The 21,011-nt window shown below is 45.4% G+C and overlaps 1 protein-coding gene across 1 annotated transcript; it reads left to right on the top strand.

Annotated features, from left to right (window-relative positions):
- Positions 1 to 3,062: 3,062 nt before the first annotated feature.
- Positions 3,063 to 13,156, top strand: LOC135087892 (uncharacterized; the record flags this gene model as incomplete). The annotated part of the gene is made up of 6 exons (XM_063982737.1): positions 3,063 to 3,259; positions 3,341 to 4,376; positions 5,477 to 5,856; positions 6,292 to 7,476; positions 7,552 to 7,726; positions 11,786 to 13,156. Coding segments are annotated over 6 exons (3,090 nt in total), but the record flags the coding sequence as incomplete, so codon positions are not given.
- Between the last annotated feature and the right edge of the window lie 7,855 nt (positions 13,157 to 21,011).

Genomic DNA, 21,011 nt, shown 5'->3' with positions numbered 1-21,011 from the left:
AATTATAGCCTATATGTTAATCTGGGTTAACAATAATACTGTAAAGTTTCAACAAAATCCGTTCACTAGTTTTTGCGTGAAAGAGTAACAAACATCGAGATATCATGACATCCAGACATCCAAACTTTCGCATCCCAACTAATATTATAAATGCGAAAGTAACTCTGTCTGTCTGTCTGTCTGTCTGTCTGTCTGTCTGTCTGTCTGTTACGCTTTCCCGCTTAAACCTCGCAACCGATTTTGATGAAATTTGGCATAGAGATAGTTTGAGTCCCGGGAAAGAACATAGGATAGTTTTTATCCCGGTTTTTGAAACAGGGACGCGCGCGATAAAGTTTTTCTGTGACAGACAAAATTCCACGCGGGCGAAGCCGCGGGCGGAAAGCTAGTTTATAATATTAGTAGGATTACCTTACCCAGCTTTATGGGGCTTCAGGAAGTACTGTAATAATTTTGATGATCATCACTACATAGTATCAAACAAAGTCACTTCCCGCTGTCTGTCCCTATGTGTATGCTTACATCTTTAAAATTACGCAACGGATTTTGATGTGTTTTTTTTAATAGAGAGTGATTCAAGAGGAAGCTTAGCAGCACCCGTGCGAAGTCGGGGCGGGTCGCTGTCATATTTAATCTTTATTTTATTACAGATCGTTAATCGTTAAGTAAATTTGCAATTTTTCCTTTATTTGTGGTAAAAGACGTTGCTTCGTACCAAGTTTCAAGATTCTGACTTCACGGGAAGCAAGTAGGTATCCTGCAGGTTTTGATTCCCTTGCGAGTGTTGAACATTTGCGGCATAAACGATTATATCTTTTGATTGTGTTGGCATAGAAGTTTTATTTTTTTCACAGCTCAGTAGACCTGAGTATTTGATATGAATTTCAGCTTGATACCTCCTCGGACAACAAAGTGAATCTATAAGGGTTCCGTTTTTTTCTTTTGAGGTACGGAACCCTAAAAACGACGAACTGGTGCAGTCGTCATCATCATCATCAACAACCTACGTCGGAGTGCGCCCACACAATAACAATTTGGTACAACAATGCAAGTCAATTAATTTGTAAACTAGCGGCCGCCCGCGACTTCGTACGCGTGAACCTCGTTTAATTAGGTACTAATGATGTTGATAGATGGCGTTTCACGGCTTCCCCCGCATGAATAATTTACGAACGTATTTTTTTTTTCTCCAGCGCTGATTTTAACCAATGACGATAGATGGCGCTTTATACCCACGTCTTATTTAATTATTGAAATTTATTTGTCACATATCGTCATAAATTATAGCCTATTATGTTAATCTGGGTTATAAACAATAGTACTGTAAAGTTTCCACAAAATCCGTTCAGTAGTTTTTGCGTGACAGAGTAAAAAACATCCAGATATCATGACATCCAGACATCCAAACTTTCGCATTTATAATATTAGTAGGAAGTAAGTAGAGGCACAGCATAAGTAGGTGTATGTTTTTGTACTTTAAAAGAAAATAACGATCTACCTTTACATACTAATATTAAAGCCTAAAAAAGGAAATTGTATTTTTGTATTGATTATGCTCTGAAACTCCGGGCGGGGCAATATCTCGTTGGCCGTTGGGGCAGAAAAGTTCTCGAGTGGCGACCACGCCACGGGCCGGGAGACGTAGCGTAGGCAGGCCTACTAGGTGGACCGACGATTTGGCGAATGTTGCGGGAACAACCTGCGCAGAAAAGAAACCGGTCGTTATGGAAATTCTTGGGGGAGGCCTTTGTTCAGCAATTGACATCATTTGGCAGATTGAAACGAACGAACGAATACTCTGAAACCACAGAACCGAAATCGATGGTGGGGGCGCAAAATTAGGGGGGTTTTTTCTTCGTGCAGGGTTCTGGAACGAAGTCTCCTGCACTCCCTCACTCCACAAAATAATAACGTTTTGTAAACCCACCCTCCAATCGCCATCCCTTACTTTGATAATATAATTAATCAATTCATATAATCTAATAGTTTTGAAAGAAAGAAGAAACATTTTATACAAAGGACATCACACAGAGATAAAAAGGTACATGGACGTAATGGTAGTGAATAAACCACGGATACTCGGCGCAGTTAAGGGACTCTTATCTAGGTTTAAATAAGACGTCAATATTTAGGTGACAATTTATTGCTTGACACAGGTTGTCAATGGTTCTCAAAGGTTCAAAATCCTCCCGGTATATGTATAAAGCCGAGAAAAAAAATCTGGACACCGCGGTACAGCTTTACGCGTCTCAAAGAGCAGTGACATCTCTCGGCAAATAATACAAACAAGTTTCATGGAAGGTTTATACAGGTAGCACATAATAAAAAGTGTTGTAAGCAGTCCTACCTTTTCCAATCCTACAGTGTGTCCGAGTAAAGATCAAACTTTATTAATCCTTCAAGGCCCGCGAATCTAGACACAATAGATAATCAATTGTTATGACATTAATGAATGCCGTCTGGGACTCAAGCGGTTAAGGGCATGATTTAATGGACAATCAACCAAATCAATCAACCTCAATTACAGGTATACACAAATTATATTATCGATGATAATACTTTAAATCTGGCCCAATTTATTTCGTTACGGCTTGTGTCTGTTTGCTGCTGCTACTAATAGGTAATTTGGTTAGCTATTGAATGGTACCAAATATTTCTATTTATTTTATTTATTTATTATTTCATTACCTTATTATAATTAAGCATAAGGGGCACATGCTGTCGCTCGTTCAGTGTGCCTCATTTTTTGTATGTCCACCTAGATTTCATGACCATGTAATTTCAGGCTCGCAGTCACAGTGTACGCAGTGCTGCTGTCGGCGTCCGCGGTGGGCGGCGACGACGGCGAGGAGTTCAGCGTGGCGGTCAGCGCCGCCGCGCCCGACGCCGCCGCGCCCAGCGCCGCCGCGCTCGCCGCCGTCGTGGCGCTGGCGCTGCGGGCCGCCCGCGTGCGCGCGCACGCCGCGCCGCCGCCCGCCGCCTGCGCCGCGCCGCGCCACCTCGACGCCTGCGCCGGCGCCACGCTGGCCGCGCTGTCCGCCGGCCGCGTGCACGCCGCGCTGCTGGCCGTGCGCGCGGCGGCCGTGCCGGCGGCGCCGCGGCTGCGGGACGCCGGCCTGGAGGAGCTCGGCGACGCGGCTCCGCCCTGGCGCCGCGCCTGTCTCGTCACGCGCCCTCCCGCCCGCTCCTTGCTCGATTTCGCCGACGAACGCGTTGCGGAGCGTTACAGTTTAACGGATGACATCCAGGGAATCGACGAGTGAGCACGCTTTCTTGAACGAATTGGAATATTGAATTTATGTCGACTTTCACTAAACGAATACAAATATTTGCTTTACAGTTTCTGCCAAAATTGCACATTCACTCCGGAGTGGTGCATCGGCGATAACGTGACGTGTGCCACGCTCTTGACGAGCGACGAAATCGAAAGAGACGTGCTCGCCGAGGTGGTGCGCTCGCACAGGCTGCTGGCGCGCGTGGTGCCGCTGGGCGCGCGGCTGGCGGAGCGGGTGGAGCGGGCGGGCGGGCGCGGCGTGCTGGTGTGCGACCGCGCGCCCGAGCTGTCGCCGCTCGCCCGGCTGCAGGCCACGCCCCTCGGCCCGCCGCCCTGCCTCGGCGCGAGCGATTGCCCCTTCGAACCGCAACGTCTGATCAAGATAGCGAACGTGCGAGCTCTGGCGAAGTACCCGAGTGCGCTTCGTACCCTGATCCGTCTCTCGTTCGGCGCCGAGGACCTGGCCGATCTCCTCAGCCGCGCTCGTCGAGTCGGACCCGAGGAGGCGGCTCGGACGTACGTCGACGCCCACCCGTCGTCCGCTTCGCTCGGTGAAGTGAGAGTCGCGGTCCTGTTACCCGCGAGCACCGATCGCGAAGCCTACGAGGCCCACTCGTACGAGAGCGCCGCTAAACTCGTCGAAAGAGAGATCGAGGACGAACGCACACCGGGAGCGGCGCATTTCAAGGTGGAGGTGTTCGACGACGGCTGCTCGGCGCCGCGGGCGTACAAGTACCTGACGGACGCGCTCGGCACCGGCGAGTACGGCGCGCTGTCGGCGGTGGCGGGCCCGGCGTGCGGCGCCGCGTTCGCGGACGTGGCGCGCCAGAGCCCGGCGCACGCGCTGCCCGTGCTGGCCTACACGCCGCAGGCGCCGCCGCCGGGCGCCGCCGGGCTGGCGCTGCTGGCCGCCGGCGACGCGCGCCTGCACACGCAGCTGTGGGCGGCGCTGATGGCGGCGATGCGCTGGCGCCGGCTCGCCGTGCTCAGCGAGCCGGCCACGCGGGCCGCTCTGGACGTCGTTCGACTTCGAGATTATGAAGTCACGCATTCCGAACTACCGGACGACGGTGCCGGCGTTCACATGGAGTTGATCTCGCAGGTGAGCGACGAATAAATAGATACCTCCATAAAATAATTCAAAGCGCTTTCGTAACTTTTAAAAACCGATCCATCGTTATTTTTATTTATTAATTTAATAATTATAAATAACCCCGCAGAGCAGCTTTGTGGCGAGCTGTTGGTGAGTAGCGACACCACGGGGTCAGTTGTTAATCCGAGTGTTTCCGAATCCAAGAGGGTCTGCTGGACTTACACCTCTGTCTTGCCCTTAGCCGGCCGGCCAGAGTGGAGTCGCTAGAACTATATGCTCCAGGTGTGAAGTGTTAAAAGGTAATACCGCGAGTAACTTCGGAGAAAGCGCAGCACACCTCTACACCCCTGAGCTGGCAGACGCCAATGTTGCCCCTCTGTCCGTCTTATGTATTTTTATGAAATACTTCCAGGCGACGTGTCTCTTACTACGAATGGTAGGTATTTCATAGAAATACATAGAAACCAGTAGTCTGCTGCTGCCTCATGTGGTTCTCTTTCAACTTGTACCATAACACCAACCGAAGCTGTTTTGCACAAGCCTCTAATCCTGCGACCACTAAGGCTGGTAAACCAGAGTACGCATGAGATGGGATGATGAAATAAATACTTTCATTATGTGTACTTGCTATCACGTTACGAAATTAGAGACAGATCGCACCATGTACTGCAAAGGCTTATTACGACAGATTTAGACTTGAATACCGCAATTTTGATATCTCGAGAAGCAATTTTAATTTTACGCAATTTAGACATACAAGAAAATGTTTTTATGACTATGCAAAAAGCTGCGACCCTAAACACCAGTCGTATCGTCAAAAAGTTTATGCAGGACGACTCTAACCCCACAATCAATCCTGAAAACGTAAGTCACCTGGTATGAGCCCGTGAGTTATCGTTAAAACCGAAGACCTTTAAGGACTCGGGTAAAAGAAAGAAAACTTGATGACTTCCCTCCTACCTAATACGAATATTATAGGCCACTAGCTTTCATCCTGGGCCTTCGCTCGCGTGGGTTAAAAAGGCTGTTTTTAGGGTTTTTTTTGTCGAACAATCGATCGTCAGTCGGGTCGCACACGGTTCGAACTGAGAGCGAAACGTCAATTTCAGTGGGCGAAGCGAACGGCGGAGGCGAACTCCCGCATCGTGCACCTGTGCCTGGAGGACGCGCGCTCGGTCCGCGCGGCGCTGTGCGCGGGGCAGCGCGCGGGGCTGGCGGGCGCCGTGTGGCTGCTGCCCGCGCTGCCGGCCGGCTGGCTGGCGCGCGAGCCGCCCTGCCCGCGCGCCGTGCTGGCCGCCGCCGCCGAGGGCCACCTGCGCGCCGCGCCCGCCTGGCGCGCCCGGCCGCGCGCCTGGCCCGCCTGCGCCGGCTGCGCGCCCGGCGCCGCGCTGCTGTACGACGCGCTCAAGCTGTGGGCCGCCGCCCTCGCGCGCCTGCTCGCCGCCGACCCCGCCGCCGTCGACGACCTCCATCGCCCGGAAAATGTTAGGTGAGATTCAGAACTATTTGTGTTTATTATTTTTAAATGTCACTCGATAAATTGACTCGCGACACCCCGACGACGTTCTCTTCGGGACTCGTGTTCGTTCGTTAGTTCGTTTCAGCCGAAAGACGTCCACCGCTGGACGAAGGCCTCCCCCAAGGATTTCCACAAAGACCGGTCCTGCGCCGCTCGCATCCAGGCACCTCTCGCGACCTTCACGAGACCGTCGGTCCACCTAGTGGGAGTCTACGTCTAGTCCTACGTCTTCCGGCTCGTAGTCGTCACTCGAGAACTTTCCTGCCCCAGCGGCCATCAGCTCTCTCTCTCTCATCAAGTTAGGTGGTGCAACTCGGCCTAAGCGTACACGCTGTCACGTAACAATGTCGGCAGACCTAATAAATAAATAAACAAATCCTCCCGATCGAATCGTTGCGCTTCCAGGACCTTGATCGAGGACGCCACCTCGACCGAATTCATCGGTCTCACGGGTCGTTTCAACTGGAGCTCGTCCGACGGAGTGCACGCCCGCGAGACGCCCCTCGTGCTGCAGCAGTGGCAGAACGGCAGCTACGTGACGGTCGGGCGCTGGGAGCGCGGCGCGCTGACGCTGCTGCCGGCGCTGCGCTGGCGCACGGCGGACGGGCGCGCGCCCGACGACGGCGGCGAGCGCTGCGGCCTGCGCGCGCTGGCCGCGCTGCTGCGCTCCGACTGCCGCACCGCCTTCGTGGTGCTGGCCGCGCTGCTGCTGGCGGCGCTGGTGGGCGCGCTGGCCGCGCTGGCGCTGTGCTGCCGCCGCCGCGCCGAGCGCGAGTACCGCGCGCACCTCGAGGCGCTGCGCCTGCGCGCCGTGCGCCCCGGCGGCCTGGACCGCTGGGAGCTGCCGCGCGAGCGCGTCGTCATCAACCGCAAGCTCGGCACGGGCGCCTTCGGCACCGTGTACGGCGGCCACGCGCTGCTGGCCGAGGACCGCGGCTGGACGGCCGTCGCGGTCAAGACGCTCAAGGCGGGCGCCAGCACCGAGGAGAAGCTCGACTTCCTGTCGGAGGCGGAGGCCATGAAGCGGTTCGACCACAAGAACGTGGTGCGGCTGCTCGGCGTGGTGACCAAGACGGAGCCCGTGTGCACCGTGATGGAGTTCATGCTGTACGGCGACCTGAAGAACTACCTGCTGGCGCGGCGGCACCTGGCGGCGGCGGCGCCGGGCGACGAGGCGGCGGACGAGGTGGCGCCGCGCCGGCTGACGGGCATGGCGCTGGACGCGGCGCGCGCGCTGGCCTACCTGGCGCAGCTGCGCTACGTGCACCGCGACGTGGCGGCGCGCAACTGCCTGCTGAGCGCGCACCGCGTGCTCAAGCTGGCCGACTTTGGCATGACGCGCCTCGTGTTCGAGAACGACTACTACCGCTTCAGCCGCAAGGGCATGCTGCCGGTGCGCTGGATGGCGCCCGAGAGCCTGGCGCTGGGCGTGTTCTCGCCCGCCTCCGACGTGTGGTCGTTCGGCGTGCTGCTGTACGAGATCGTCACCTTCGGCTCGCTGCCCTTCCAGGGGCTCAGCAACGCCGAGGTGCTGGCGCGCGTCAAGGCCGGCCGCACGCTGGAGCTGCCGCCGGGCCTCAAGCCGCAGCTGTGAGTGTGTTCATGTCGCGCCCGCGCCCGCCGCGCTCGCCGCTCGGCCGCTGACTGAAGCGTCGCTGGTTGCAGGGAGGGGCTGATCAAGTCGTGCTGGCTGGCGGACTGCAAGGCGCGGCCGACGGCGCCGGAGGTGGCGGCGTGGCTGGCGGACTCGCCGCGGCTGCTGGCGCCGTGCCTGGACGTGCCGCTGGACTCGCTGCCGCTGGACGCCGAGCCCTGGCGCTCCGCCCGCGACCGCGCCGAGGTAGCGTCTCGAGCCGCGCGCCGTCCGGTGTGGTAGACAAACTTCGTGGGTGTATAGGTGAGGTCGTTTTAAGAATACGAGTTCGCCCATTTGACCTCAAGTGAACTACTTTTTTTTAATTGATATTTATACAGTGTGAATCACGTTAAAGTGCACATATGAAAATACATGAAACTAGACCTATTTTTATCGACAAAAAAGAGGTCAAAAATTTTTTCAGTTTTTTTTTTAATTTTTTATACAATTTTTTTCTTCCAATGACTTATTGTAAAGAAAACGTCATAACTTTTAAACTAAGAGGTATATCCTGATAAAATAAAAATAGTAATAATGCTAAATAACCGGCGATACTAAAAAAATACATATAATACTCAGAAAATGGCAACAAATAATAAAAAATGATAAAAATATTTTAATTTGTTTTTTTGGTTATTTGATAAATTTCTCCAAATAATGCCCCCATAACAGGTGGTTTTTATTACTTTGTGTTATTCTTTATCGTATTACCTTTGTAAAACCAAAAATCGCATATCCCTATCACAACTTTTGCAATGATCGTTTGAACAAAGGCCTGCCACCACATTATTCTCCGCTACAGGTAGAGACAATTTTAATTTTAACTAAAATGTTTATTTTACTTCGAAATCTTTTGTTGTTATTTGAAATCTAACTTGTCTTTATCAAAATTACAAATCTAGAGCCACTTTCAGTTTCGTTGTTAACGAAGCGTTGAATGGCGCGCCCGGAGAGGCTTAGTTCAAACGATCATAGCAAATGTTGTGATAGGGATAGAGACATGCGATTTTTGGTTTTAAAAAGGTAATACGATAGCGAATAATACAAAGTAATAAAAACCACCTGTTATAGGGGCATTTTTGGAGAAATTTATCAAATAACCAAAAAAATACGAATTTATATTCAGATTTTTTTCAAAAAGTATATTTTTTTATTATTTGTTGGCATTTTCTGAGTATTTTATGTATTTTTTTAGTATGGCCTGTTATTTAGCATTATTACTGTTTTTATTTCATCAGGATATACCTCTTAGTTTAAAAGTTATGACGTTTTCTTTACAAAAGTCATTGGAAGAAAAAAATTCTATAAAAAATGTAAAAAAAACTCAAAAAAATTTTTACCTCTTTTTTGTCGATAAAAATAGGTCTAGTTTCATCTATTTTCATATGTGCACTTTAACGTGACTCACACTGTATTTTTATTTAAAAAAAAATCAAAATTTTACTTAAAAACTGCTTTTATTTTTTTTCTCGCGTGTTTTCAACCGCATTTTTTATTTGATATTAATATCGAATATGTAAAAGTAGAGAAGCTAGAGATGTTTTTAAGATGATCGGCAATCCATTATCACCTTTAATATTTCTAAGTTGAATTTTTATCGTGGTTTGTACTTTTGTTAAACTTTGGCGGCTCGGCAGCTATCCAATCATTATCTGGATCTGAAATTTATTTTATTTAACTAAAGACATAGTATTATTTAATATTAATATCAAATAAAAAAAAGCGGTTGAAAACACACGAGAAAAAAAAAATTAAGCAGCTTTCGGAAAAAATTAAATAAAAACAAAAGTAACTCACTTAGGCCCGGTTTTTTGATTCGTAGTTAAAATAACAAATTGTTAAATTTTGCTACTAATGGTTAAATATTAACAAAATGTTAACTGATAGTTTAAAAATGTATTAAAAGTCAAGCTAACCATTGTTCGAAAAACATTTTTTTCTGATATTTAACCACTTGTCATTTGACATCTGTCAAATTTGACTATTGGTTATTTTAACTACGAATCAAAAAACCGGGCCTTAGGCCCAGTTTTTTGATTCTTAGTTAAAATAACTAATTGTTAAATTTTGCTACTAATGGTTAAATATTAACAAAATGTAAACAAATAGTTAAAAAATGTACTAAAAGTCAAGCTAACCGTTGTTCGAAAAACATTTTTTTCTGATATTTAACCACTTGTCATTTGACATCTGTCAAATTTGACCATTGGTTATTTTAACTACGAATCAAAAAACCGGGCCTTACGGCCGAATACTGAAACGCCATTTAAATATTTGACGGCTTCTCAAATAGTTAAGCAGCTCCTAAACTTACATTTCGCATACTCGAAACAATATCTGAGCAGTTCTCAATTTTTAAGCACCTCTCAAATTAAGTTGCACTCAAACGCCACTTAAATGAATTTTCGCATACTGAAACGCCATTCAACGCTAAGCATTACTCAAACAACTGTCAAATCGTCTTAAGCAGCTGTTAAATTTGAGAGTGCTTGCGCGGTATCTTAAATCCTATTGTTATACCTAAAACGACCTAAATAGTGGTAAATCATGTGTGTCATCGTTATCATTTCTTTCGAGCCTCGAGGAAATACCTAGATCTAATCGCAGGAACGCAATAAGGCTGAACGCTATTGAAAAATATTATTATAATGACATGCAATCATGCAATTCCGAGCGAGGTTCCGCGTCTCTAAAGAAACGGTATTGTTTCTGGATTCATAATTTGGAAGCTCTTTGAAACCCCTCACCAAATGCCATACCTACAACCAGTGGACCAAATACTTATTATAACCCTACTGTTCTACGCAACGGGAAGTTATGAACGTGTACTAGGTGATATCTTCCACATCTAACAGCCAACTGTGCATCGTATAGTGCACGAAGTAACAACCAAAATGGCTGCTATGAAATCGCTTTACATAAACATGCCTATTTCTGAGGATTAAGCATTGGGATTAAGGGGACATCGCATAGCAGCATTTCCAAGAGTTGTTTATTTGTCAATTTGATGCTCTGTCAGTCAACAATGATAAATGTCAATTGTGGTTACGTTTCGGTCCACGATCGCCACTTCAACAATAAAAAGTATCATACTTAAAATTATTTTTTTAATTAAATAAAAATGCAAGCATTATTATTTTTATATGATAAAACGAGATTTATATATAATAGAAACTAAAAATAAACTGTTCTATGTTAAGTTGATTGAGTATATTTCCATAAAAGACAATACATAACCAAACGATGCTGCGTGTAATGGATAAAAGACGTAAAGTTTTCATTTGTGTAAATGAAAACATACTTTTTTTGGTAAATGTTGCCATTATGTAAACATTTGAGAGCTGCTTAGCTGATCACGGCTTCAAATCCGTTGAGTAGCGTTTGAGAATACCATTTAAAATTGAAGGATACTTAAATTTAGGAGCCCGTCAGCTGAGTGACAGATTTGAGTAGTGTTTCAGTATTCGGCCGTTAGAGTCAAATGGGCTAACTCGTATTCTTAAAATGGCCTTACCTATACACCCACGAAGTTTGTCTAACCTTCCGCCAATCATGCTGTATATCTATGCATATGCATGGTGCCCGAGGTGGGAATCTCGAACCCTCGCTTGCCGAGCGTCCGTCGTTCTGACCTCTGAGCCACTTGAAGCGTTGTTGTCGTGTCCGCATGCGCTCTGACCTCGTCTATGTCCCCATTATTAGATGTGTTGATCTTCAAAAAGTCCCTCATTATGTGAGCACCGCCCGTAGTGTACCTACCTATAATACATTCTTGTAATCTGTAGTTTAAATTTGTATACGAACATTTTAATACTAAAGCCTGGTCCGTGAGCACGTAGAATTTTGTTCAATGACCCCAAGCTACCCATCCTTATCGCTCGCGTGTAATTATATTGCTGTCGCGACTGTGCGACGGGCGCCGGCAGTGAGTGTGCGAGCGCGACAGCAACATAATTACGCGCGAGCGATAAAGATGGGTAGCTTGGGGTCCTTGGACAAAATTCTACGTGCTCACGGACCAGGCTTTACCAGTCCTCTAGAATGACCTACCCACTTTATGAAGCAGGTACCCCTGAAATTTGGAACGGCAAGTTTATTTTTATTCTTTGTATTATAATGATGAAAGTCGCCTTTCACACTAAACGTTATTCAGATTCTTTCGAACTCATGTAGGTAGGTACGTTACGTTTTTATCAACATTAAAGTCAATTATTGGGGCTACTCGTTACTGTGCAACGTCGTGACGTGTCTCGTGTCCCGCAGGCGCGCTGGGTGTCGTGGGCGGCGCCGGCGTCGGCCGCCACCGACACCACCTACCTCAGCGACGCGCCGGCGCCCGGCGAGGCCGACGCCTTCCTGCCCGAGCCCGCCACGCCGTGACCGCCGCGCCGGCGCCGCCTACCTCAGCGACGCGCCGGCGCCCGGCGAGGCCGACGCCTTCCTGCCCGAGCCCGCCACGCCGTGACCGCCGCGCCGGCGCCGCCTACCTCAGCGACGCGCCGGCGCCCGGCGAGGCCGACGCCTTCCTGCCCGAGCCCGCCACGCCGTGACCGCCGCGCCGGCGCCGCCTACCTCAGCGACGCGCCGGCGCCCGGCGAGGCCGACGCCTTCCTGCCCGAGCCCGCCACGCCGTGACCGCCGCGCCGGCGCCGCCTACCTCAGCGACGCGCCGGCGCCCGGCGAGGCCGACGCCTTCCTGCCCGAGCCCGCCACGCCGTGACCGCCGCGCCGGCGCCGCCTACCTCAGCGACGCGCCGGCGCCCGGCGAGGCCGACGCCTTCCTGCCCGAGCCCGCCACGCCGTGACCGCCGCGCCGGCGCCGCCTACCTCAGCGACGCGCCGGCGCCCGGCGAGGCCGACGCCTTCCTGCCCGAGCCCGCCACGCCGTGACCGCCGCGCCGGCGCCGCCTACCTCAGCGACGCGCCGGCGCCCGGCGAGGCCGACGCCTTCCTGCCCGAGCCCGCCACGCCGTGACCGCCGCGCCGGCGCCGCCTACCTCAGCGACGCGCCGGCGCCCGGCGAGGCCGACGCCTTCCTGCCCGAGCCCGCCACGCCGTGACCGCCGCGCCGGCGCCGCCTACCTCAGCGACGCGCCGGCGCCCGGCGAGGCCGACGCCTTCCTGCCCGAGCCCGCCACGCCGTGACCGCCGCGCCGGCGCCGCCTACCTCAGCGACGCGCCGGCGCCCGGCGAGGCCGACGCCTTCCTGCCCGAGCCCGCCACGCCGTGACCGCCGCGCCGGCGCCGCCTACCTCAGCGACGCGCCGGCGCCCGGCGAGGCCGACGCCTTCCTGCCCGAGCCCGCCACGCCGTGACCGCCGCGCCGGCGCCGCCTACCTCAGCGACGCGCCGGCGCCCGGCGAGGCCGACGCCTTCCTGCCCGAGCCCGCCACGCCGTGACCGCCGCGCCGGCGCCGCCTACCTCAGCGACGCGCCGGCGCCCGGCGAGGCCGACGCCTTCCTGCCCGAGCCCGCCACGCCGTGACCGCCGGAGCCCGCCGCGCCGCGATACTGCGATCATTCCAATATTGTTCTAGTCAAACATTGTAAATAGTAGATAAGATAAATGATATTTAATGTAAGTTATTATGAGTTATATAAAATAAATGTTCTATTAATATTTATAAAATTAAATGTAAATTAATAAAATGATTTTCTGTACAGGGTGAAATTTAAGTCGTTGGCGTCCTTTAAAATAAGACCACTCATGCCTACAATTCATACAGTGTACAACCCTACGATAGCGATGTGCCCATGAGAAAACGAAGGCAATAGCATTATACAGTGTGTCCGGGCTTGTAGTGATCAAACTTTAAGGGCAAAATCTAGGGACAATTTTATCGATAAAAATACTTCAAATTTGGGGCCTGACCCATTTCTCGAAAAATTACATCGATTTAAGTTTTTAATTTTTAGTTTACACTAGAGATGGGCCGACTAGTCGCCGACTAGTCGGGAAAGCGGACTATTCGGCATCATTTGTAGTCGGCCGACTAGTGACGACTGTTCGGCAAAATATGCCGATTATAATCGGCGCATTACAAAAATAAATATGTGAATAAAATAAAACTCATAATCACCAAGATGAATATGAGGTAGACCTAGGGCGTTTAGCGAAACCACTTTTTACTGCAAAAATCAGTTAAAAGTGGTTTCATCTGATTTAAAATTTTGGCAATCAGTCTAAATTCTTACAAAGTTAAGATTAATTAAAAATACCAGGAAATCATCATAAATGTGTAAAGTGTATGCAATTTGTCCATATAAAAATGATGACACTTTTTTTGGGGAAAAAAATGCATGGAATTGCATACCTACCCTGCGGGGAAGTGGTTGATTATGTCAGGCTACTCTCATGGGAAGAATGAGGAATACCTACACAAATAGCCCCTGAGCTCCGTCGATCGCCTTAGTTTGAAGTACTATGGGAATCCGGACAAAGCCACCAACTATCACAGTCCGTCCCGGCAATTGCCCACCTGTATGGCGGGCCCTGCCTATCCAACGGTGGTGGTAGTCCGTGCAATGCAGGCAGACCCTACCCCCACGCCCTCAGCTCGCTGACCATCACCGTGGAGAGTGGAAAGGAATCAGTGGGCCTAGGATGCGCGCCGCGATAAGCCTTTTTATCAATTTTTCCCACACATTTTGACGTCTATAAGAATTTCACGCGCATCCTAGCCCAGCAGGAGGCGATCATTATTATTACCTCCTATTTGACATCTACGTTAGGTACTGTTAGGTTAGATTGTAATGTTGCTTTTTATTTTTTGTCATATTAAAAGTTTTATTTCTCAAGAAGTTATACTCTCTCTCGTATTATCTCTTAAGAAATCTAGATATTCTTATTTCTTTGAGAAATCTGGATATTATTCTTCGGACAAGTAGGTATTAGAATGATCGGCATTGCCGACTAGTCGGCCGACTAATCGGCAATTTGAAAACCGATTAGTCGGCTAGTCGGTTAGTCGGCAAAGACCATAGTCGGCCCATCACTAGTTTACACCTCTTCTTTAAAAAACAAGTGAACGCGTGGGAGCTTAACATTAATATGCAAATATTTTATATCATGCGATAGCCAATAAAATTATCTATTAGTAAAAGAAGAAAACAGACACAAATTTCATACATTTTATGGGAGTAAGAATGTATTTAATTAGAAAAATACATTACTTTTTTCACTTCTTTTTCAGTTATTTTCTAACACAAGAAAAACCAGGTCGTTAAGGTATGTTTTATTTGCATTGTATTTTTAGTATTTGAGCTATTCTACAAAACGAATGTAAATTTATTAGTCTACGTCTATTACTTTCGACGTAATTGTTGAACAAAGATACCCCTTTCCAGCGGTTTCCATAGTAATTGGAATCGGTTGTGTGATTCTTTCAGGCAGTGCATTTTCGCATGTCGCGTGCGCTATGGAAACCGCTGGGAAGGGGTATCTTTGTTCAACAATTACGTCGAAACTAATAGACGTAAACTAATAAACTTACATTCGTTTTGTAGAATAGCTCAAATACTAATAATACAATGCAAACAAAACATACCTTAACGACCTGGTTTTTCTTGTGTTGGAAAATAACTGAAAAAGAAGTGAAAAAAGTAATGTATTTTTCTAATTCAATCCATTTTTACTCCCATAAAATGTATGAAATTTGTGTCTGTTTTCTTCTTCTACTAATAGATAATTTTATTGGCTATCGCATGATATAAAATATTTGCCTACTAATGTTAAGCTACCCACGCTTTCACTTTTTTTTTAAAGAAGAGGTGTAAACTAAAAATTAAAAACTTAAATCGATGTAATTTTTCGAGAAATGGCCCCAAATTTGAAGTATTTTCATCGATAAAATTGTTCATAGATTACGCCTTTAAAGTTTGATCACTACATGCCCGGACACACTGTATACAGGGTGTTAGGTAAATGGGTATATGAGCCGACACTAGCCCATGTTAACATGGTCATATAAATGGTATGGTGAAGTCAGAAATTTGATATCATCATTTTAATTTTTTTAATTTTCATACATAATAAATTTTATAAAATCCGATTTGTATGAAAATTAAAATAATTAAAATGAAGATATCAATTTTCTGACTTCACCATACCATTTATATGACCATGTTAACATGGGCTAGTGTCGGCTCATATACCCATTTACCTAACATCCTGTATACACCTTACCAATAACAACCTTACCAATAACACCTTTTGTAAACATTATGGAAGCAATAAACTATTGAGTATATTGAGATTCAAGCTAGCTCATTGAACGCATACAAAAGAGCTTTACTCGCTATCTTGTATAGGTAGATGCTATGACTTTACACAAGCTCATTCACGGTAATTTAATCTGTTCAAGTTTACTACAACAGACTGGTCTTATTGTCCCATACCACATCCCTAGACATCATGTTCATATTCATATTATTTATTTATACCTATTTTATATTATACTAGCGGCCGCCCGCGACTTCGTACGCATGGATCCTTCTGAAGAATAATTGTACCAAGTTTCGTTAAAATCCGTCGAGTAGTTTTTGTTTCTAGAAGGAACATACAGACAGACAGACAAATTTGGTTACTGATTGCATTTTTGGCATCAGTATCGATCACCAATCACCCCCTGATAGTTATTTTGAAAATATACAGGGTGTTAGGTAAATGGGTATATGAGCCGACACTAGCCCATGTTAACATGGTCATATAAATGATATGGTGAAGTCAGAAAATTGATATCTTAATTTTAATTATTTTAATTTTCATACAAATCGGATTTTATAAAAAATATTTTGTATGAAAATTAAAAAAATTAAAATGATAATATCAAATTTCTGACTTCACCATACCATTTATATGCCCATGTTAACATGGGCTAGTGTCGGCTCATATACCCATTTACCTAACACCCTGTATTTTATTCGCCTGCCTGGACACAGAAAATTTACTGTTTCGGCGAAATACTCTCATTTCATTTATCAAGTTTGTTAGAGAGATTTCATCCTTATATAAAATCTACAAAACAACCCCCATCAGGAATGCGGTACTCGTAGGTGCTACCACAGAATAATAATAAGTACTACGTACAGAAGTTTTTCTTCGCGAAGGTATTCAAAAAAATGTATGCTCAATGTCATCAACAATATGGTGTAATTTAGCTTGTCTTAAGAGTCGAGCACCGTTTTGTTGACATACGTCAGTGATCGGTACTGTCTTGATGCCATAGGGCTGACTGCTACAAGAAGCTACTGTGTCGCCATCTAGCGCACCACACTTGCATTCACTGCTCTTCGCGGCAACGCGCAGCTACATGCGGCCGCCAGTTATATAGTGTAAGAGCTAGCACCTAAATATTTTATAACACACATAACTGTGACAATTTATTTCACGTGGGCGAAGCCAAAAAGCTAGTAAGAAATAAAAATTCAATTCAGTAGGTATTTCAAACCAAATTTTATTACATAAACAAACATTATACTAATTTCATTATGGGCCCTTAGTATGTGAAAACTGCAATTGACGATATTTCGCACTGTTTTCAATATTATGTATTACAGAACGTATGTGTGATGGGATGATATTTTCGAAAACACGATTAGAAAAAAATTTTCTCGAAAAAAACATTTACCTCTGGATTTTTTTATAAAAGTTTAATATGACCGTGTTTTACAATAATAAAATTCCTATAAAATCACAAAGGTATCATGTTTGCCTCTTTGATTTCCTGGCTGTTTTAGATTTCAAAAACCTAAATATATTAATTTATTAACTTTCTGATAAAAATGTGAATGGCTCTTACGATGTCCCCCCCTTAAATCAAAATGTCTTTATTTGGTCTATATGCCCATCATCACTACGTAATAATTATTTAAAAAAAGTCGCTTTCCTGTCTGTCTGTCCCTATGTATGCTTAGATCTTTAAAACTATGCAACAGATTTTGATACGTTATTTAGGATTCCGTAGCCAAATGGCAAAAACGGAACCCTTATAGATTCGTCATATAGTCTGTCTGAACATAGAACGTTTTTGTGCACTTTTTAAAATGAGTTAACCAAGTATATGGCTATTAGACTTGCACACGTCCGTCCGTTTTTTGTAGGATTAATATAATTAAGCAACATTTATTTTTTGCATTCGGCTCTTGGTCTAACCCAAACGAAACACGAACAACTAATGAACTAACAATGAACAAAGTTGATAAATTAGTAATATGTAAATAATGAATTTGTTTTACGAGCTGTCCCGGCGTACTTCGTACCGCAAATTAATATAAAGTTGTTTAAGTGATTTATAAAATCGCAATATTAATTTTTGAAAGTAGGGTCATTGTGCTGGTTTTCTATCTAACTTCGGTTTTCGTCCATTTCACTGAGCTGCCATAAACACATGCGTAAAATTTGAATACAAAGTATTGTATTCACACAAGGCAGTAACCATCCCGCGCTAGTTTTGTTGCAATCTATAATGCCTAAGCAACAGTTCTACCTAAATGAAAATGTAATTTAAAAAGTAGTGAGTTCCAAAAAATTACGTAAATGCGCGGCCATACACCGGTCACCGGTACATTGCAGAAATCATCGCGCTAGAAAAAAAACGTGCTGACAGGAAAAGTTTTTGGCACGTATATCTAATTGATAGCATTATAAACACAATTTTAAGTGTTTATTAAACTTCTTCATACAAAATTAAATCTTAGATGACTATAGCAGGCAAATCAACTCGGAAAGGGATCAACAACGTATCGCCTTTTGTGGCATGGAGGTAATAGTGGAGAGGAAATATAGATCTATACAAAAATTCGACAAATTAATGACAAACAGCTGTTTATCTCTTTCTAACTTACCCCTGGTGATGTATAAAAAAAAGAAATAGATAATGTTTGGTCAGTACTCATTCTGGCAACATTTTCATGTGACGTCACTAACTACCTGACTTGTGCCGAGTAGGTACCTACATACAAGATTTAAGAAAAAAACATATTTATAGGCAATCAGCTGACAACTACACGCACACACACACACACAAATACCTGTCAGCTGATTGCCTATATTGCGGCCATGTTGTTTTCTTAAATCGTGTATGTATTTATAATGCGTGTAAATGTGTGCGTAATGTACCGAGTACGTTTATTTTAAAGTTACGCCAAGTCCATGAGACATTGATATACGTCAGTGTTTTGCGAGCTGTCAATGCCCTTCGCGCACTGTCATCGGCGAGGCAAGGCGTTTACGTTACGGTGCGGATTGTGTGTGCGTTGCAGTATGGACTTTAGTTGACTGCCTTTATGAGCACTCGAACGACATAAAATAATATGATACATTTATGTAAGAGTATTTTAAGATCACAAAGTTGGCAACTCCGATAGTTGGACGAAAACCAGCGCAAAGACCCTATCCTGTTTGACACCTATAATAATTGACAATAGCTGGCTCGGCGAACTTCGGCAAACTAATGTGTGACGTGAAGTGCCAAATCGCGGAAAATGTCGGAAGAAATACATGAATTTGCATGAATTATCATGAATAACAATAACCACTTATTTACCTCTCAGTGTCTTCAGGCAACTTAAAAAAAGTACATTGTGTGTTTTTATTATTATTTAGGCAGTAAAATACTGCACAGTATTTTTTACACAGTATTTTTTTATTTTTTTCCATAATACAAGAGTACGCGTGCGTGTGTCAATGCTCGCTCGTATCTCGTATGTGACGCCTTGTCGAATCGCCTCCTGTAGGTGGGCTATCGTGCGTGTTTTGTTTTCGATGTGAACTCGCGGAGATGAACAGGCCTGGTGCTACTATACTACTTTTTAACATTAGGTCAACATAGTATTAATAAATTTGATCTTACTAGGCAGATACAGATCTTAAAGCTCACTAAACGATAAGCTGTCGTAGGCCAAGATTAACTGTTTTAAACAGGAAACTAAATTATTTAACATACATAAGGAAAACAGTGGTCAAAACCACGACGATATCTGAAACAAGCTAGTAAGTATTCATATATGTATAGCGTTGGTTGAAGATACGTGCGTTACATTACACAACGTTAACGTTACTTATTACTTCCATTATTTTTATTTAGTAAACTGTACTCGTTCCCAATGCATGTGGGAAAAAGAAGTGGCAAGAAAAAGAAGTGGAACACAGCGGTTTTGGCGGCCATGCTGGTGGCCACGGCTGCGGTCGTCGGGTGCCATCCACAATCCGCCTGCGACACATTGGACCAGAAGTATGCCTGTGAGTTTAATCCCATCAAAAACAATACTTGTCAAAAAAAACAAGTCTCGCAACTCAGTTGTTCTACGGTAAAAAGTTGTGAGATCCATGTAATACCAAGTCCAGGCCAGGAAATCTTTAACGTTTTACATAAATTATTGACTTGGCCATCGCACTAAATAATTTAATTTACACGTGTTTTCATGCGATGGCCAAGTCAATATATTTATGTAAAACGTTAAAGATTTCCTGGCCTGGACTTGGTATTACATGGATCTCACAACTTTTTACCGTAGAACAACTGAGTTGCGAGACTTGGTTTTTTTGACAAGTATTGTTTTTGATGGGATCTCATTTCTTTTTGTATTTTGTAGACAGCAGTTATGTATCTAGAAAACTGGACCGAAATTGAAAAATTTTACTCGACTTGGCGGTTGCACTACCGTGCCCCCAAATATTTTAGTTTTTCCTTGATTCATACACCAAACACTACTTATATTCCAAATTTGAAGCTTCTAGGTCTGCTAGAAGTGCCTTAGAATTTTGATGATCGGTGAGTCAGTCAGTGAGTCAGTGAGTGACAAAATTAAGTAACTTTGACCCGTTATAATTCTTAAACTACTGGTTCAAATTGAATGAAATTTTAAATATACCGTGTCTTTACAATGCCTGCATAGCTAATGAAAATTCAGCCTTCTAGTTTTATCCACAACGAAGTTACAGGCGGTCGAAAATGGCCTGAATTGCTTCGAGAAAAGGATGGTACGGCCGTGCCGCTTTTTTGCTCGACTTGGTGGGGGCACTGCCGTGCCCCCAGATAACACCTAGGTACTTACCTGTATTTTTCTTGGATCTTAAAAATATTGTTTTCTTCTACTTTCGTAAGTTATCGTACCTATGCTGTGTGAAATTGTCCAAAGATTTATTATTATTATTATTATTATTATTATTATGCAATAGGCTAGTTTCCTAAAAAAATTTTTTAGTCCGTCAATTTTACTATAAAAAAATATTGGACACGTATATTTTTAATTGTCAATCAAACAAATAATTATTACAAAGTCATAGTGCGTTGAAGTTCCGCGCGACGTCACAAAGTGCTGCACTTTTACGCACTCACTGACGTCACGGGCCTTTTCTTTAGAACTTTGGCACGCTTTATCTCTTTACATTTTCATTAGTTTTAAAAAGTGAAAAATACGTGTCGAGTAGTTTTTGATAAGCTAACTGACGGACTAATTAAAACTTGCTTTTTCATTATCATAAATA

This window comes from Ostrinia nubilalis, chromosome 3, assembly GCF_963855985.1.
Source record: "Ostrinia nubilalis chromosome 3, ilOstNubi1.1, whole genome shotgun sequence".
NCBI classification, from domain to species: Eukaryota; Metazoa; Arthropoda; class Insecta; order Lepidoptera; family Crambidae; genus Ostrinia; species Ostrinia nubilalis.
This window is presented reverse-complemented; position numbering and strand designations above follow the sequence as displayed.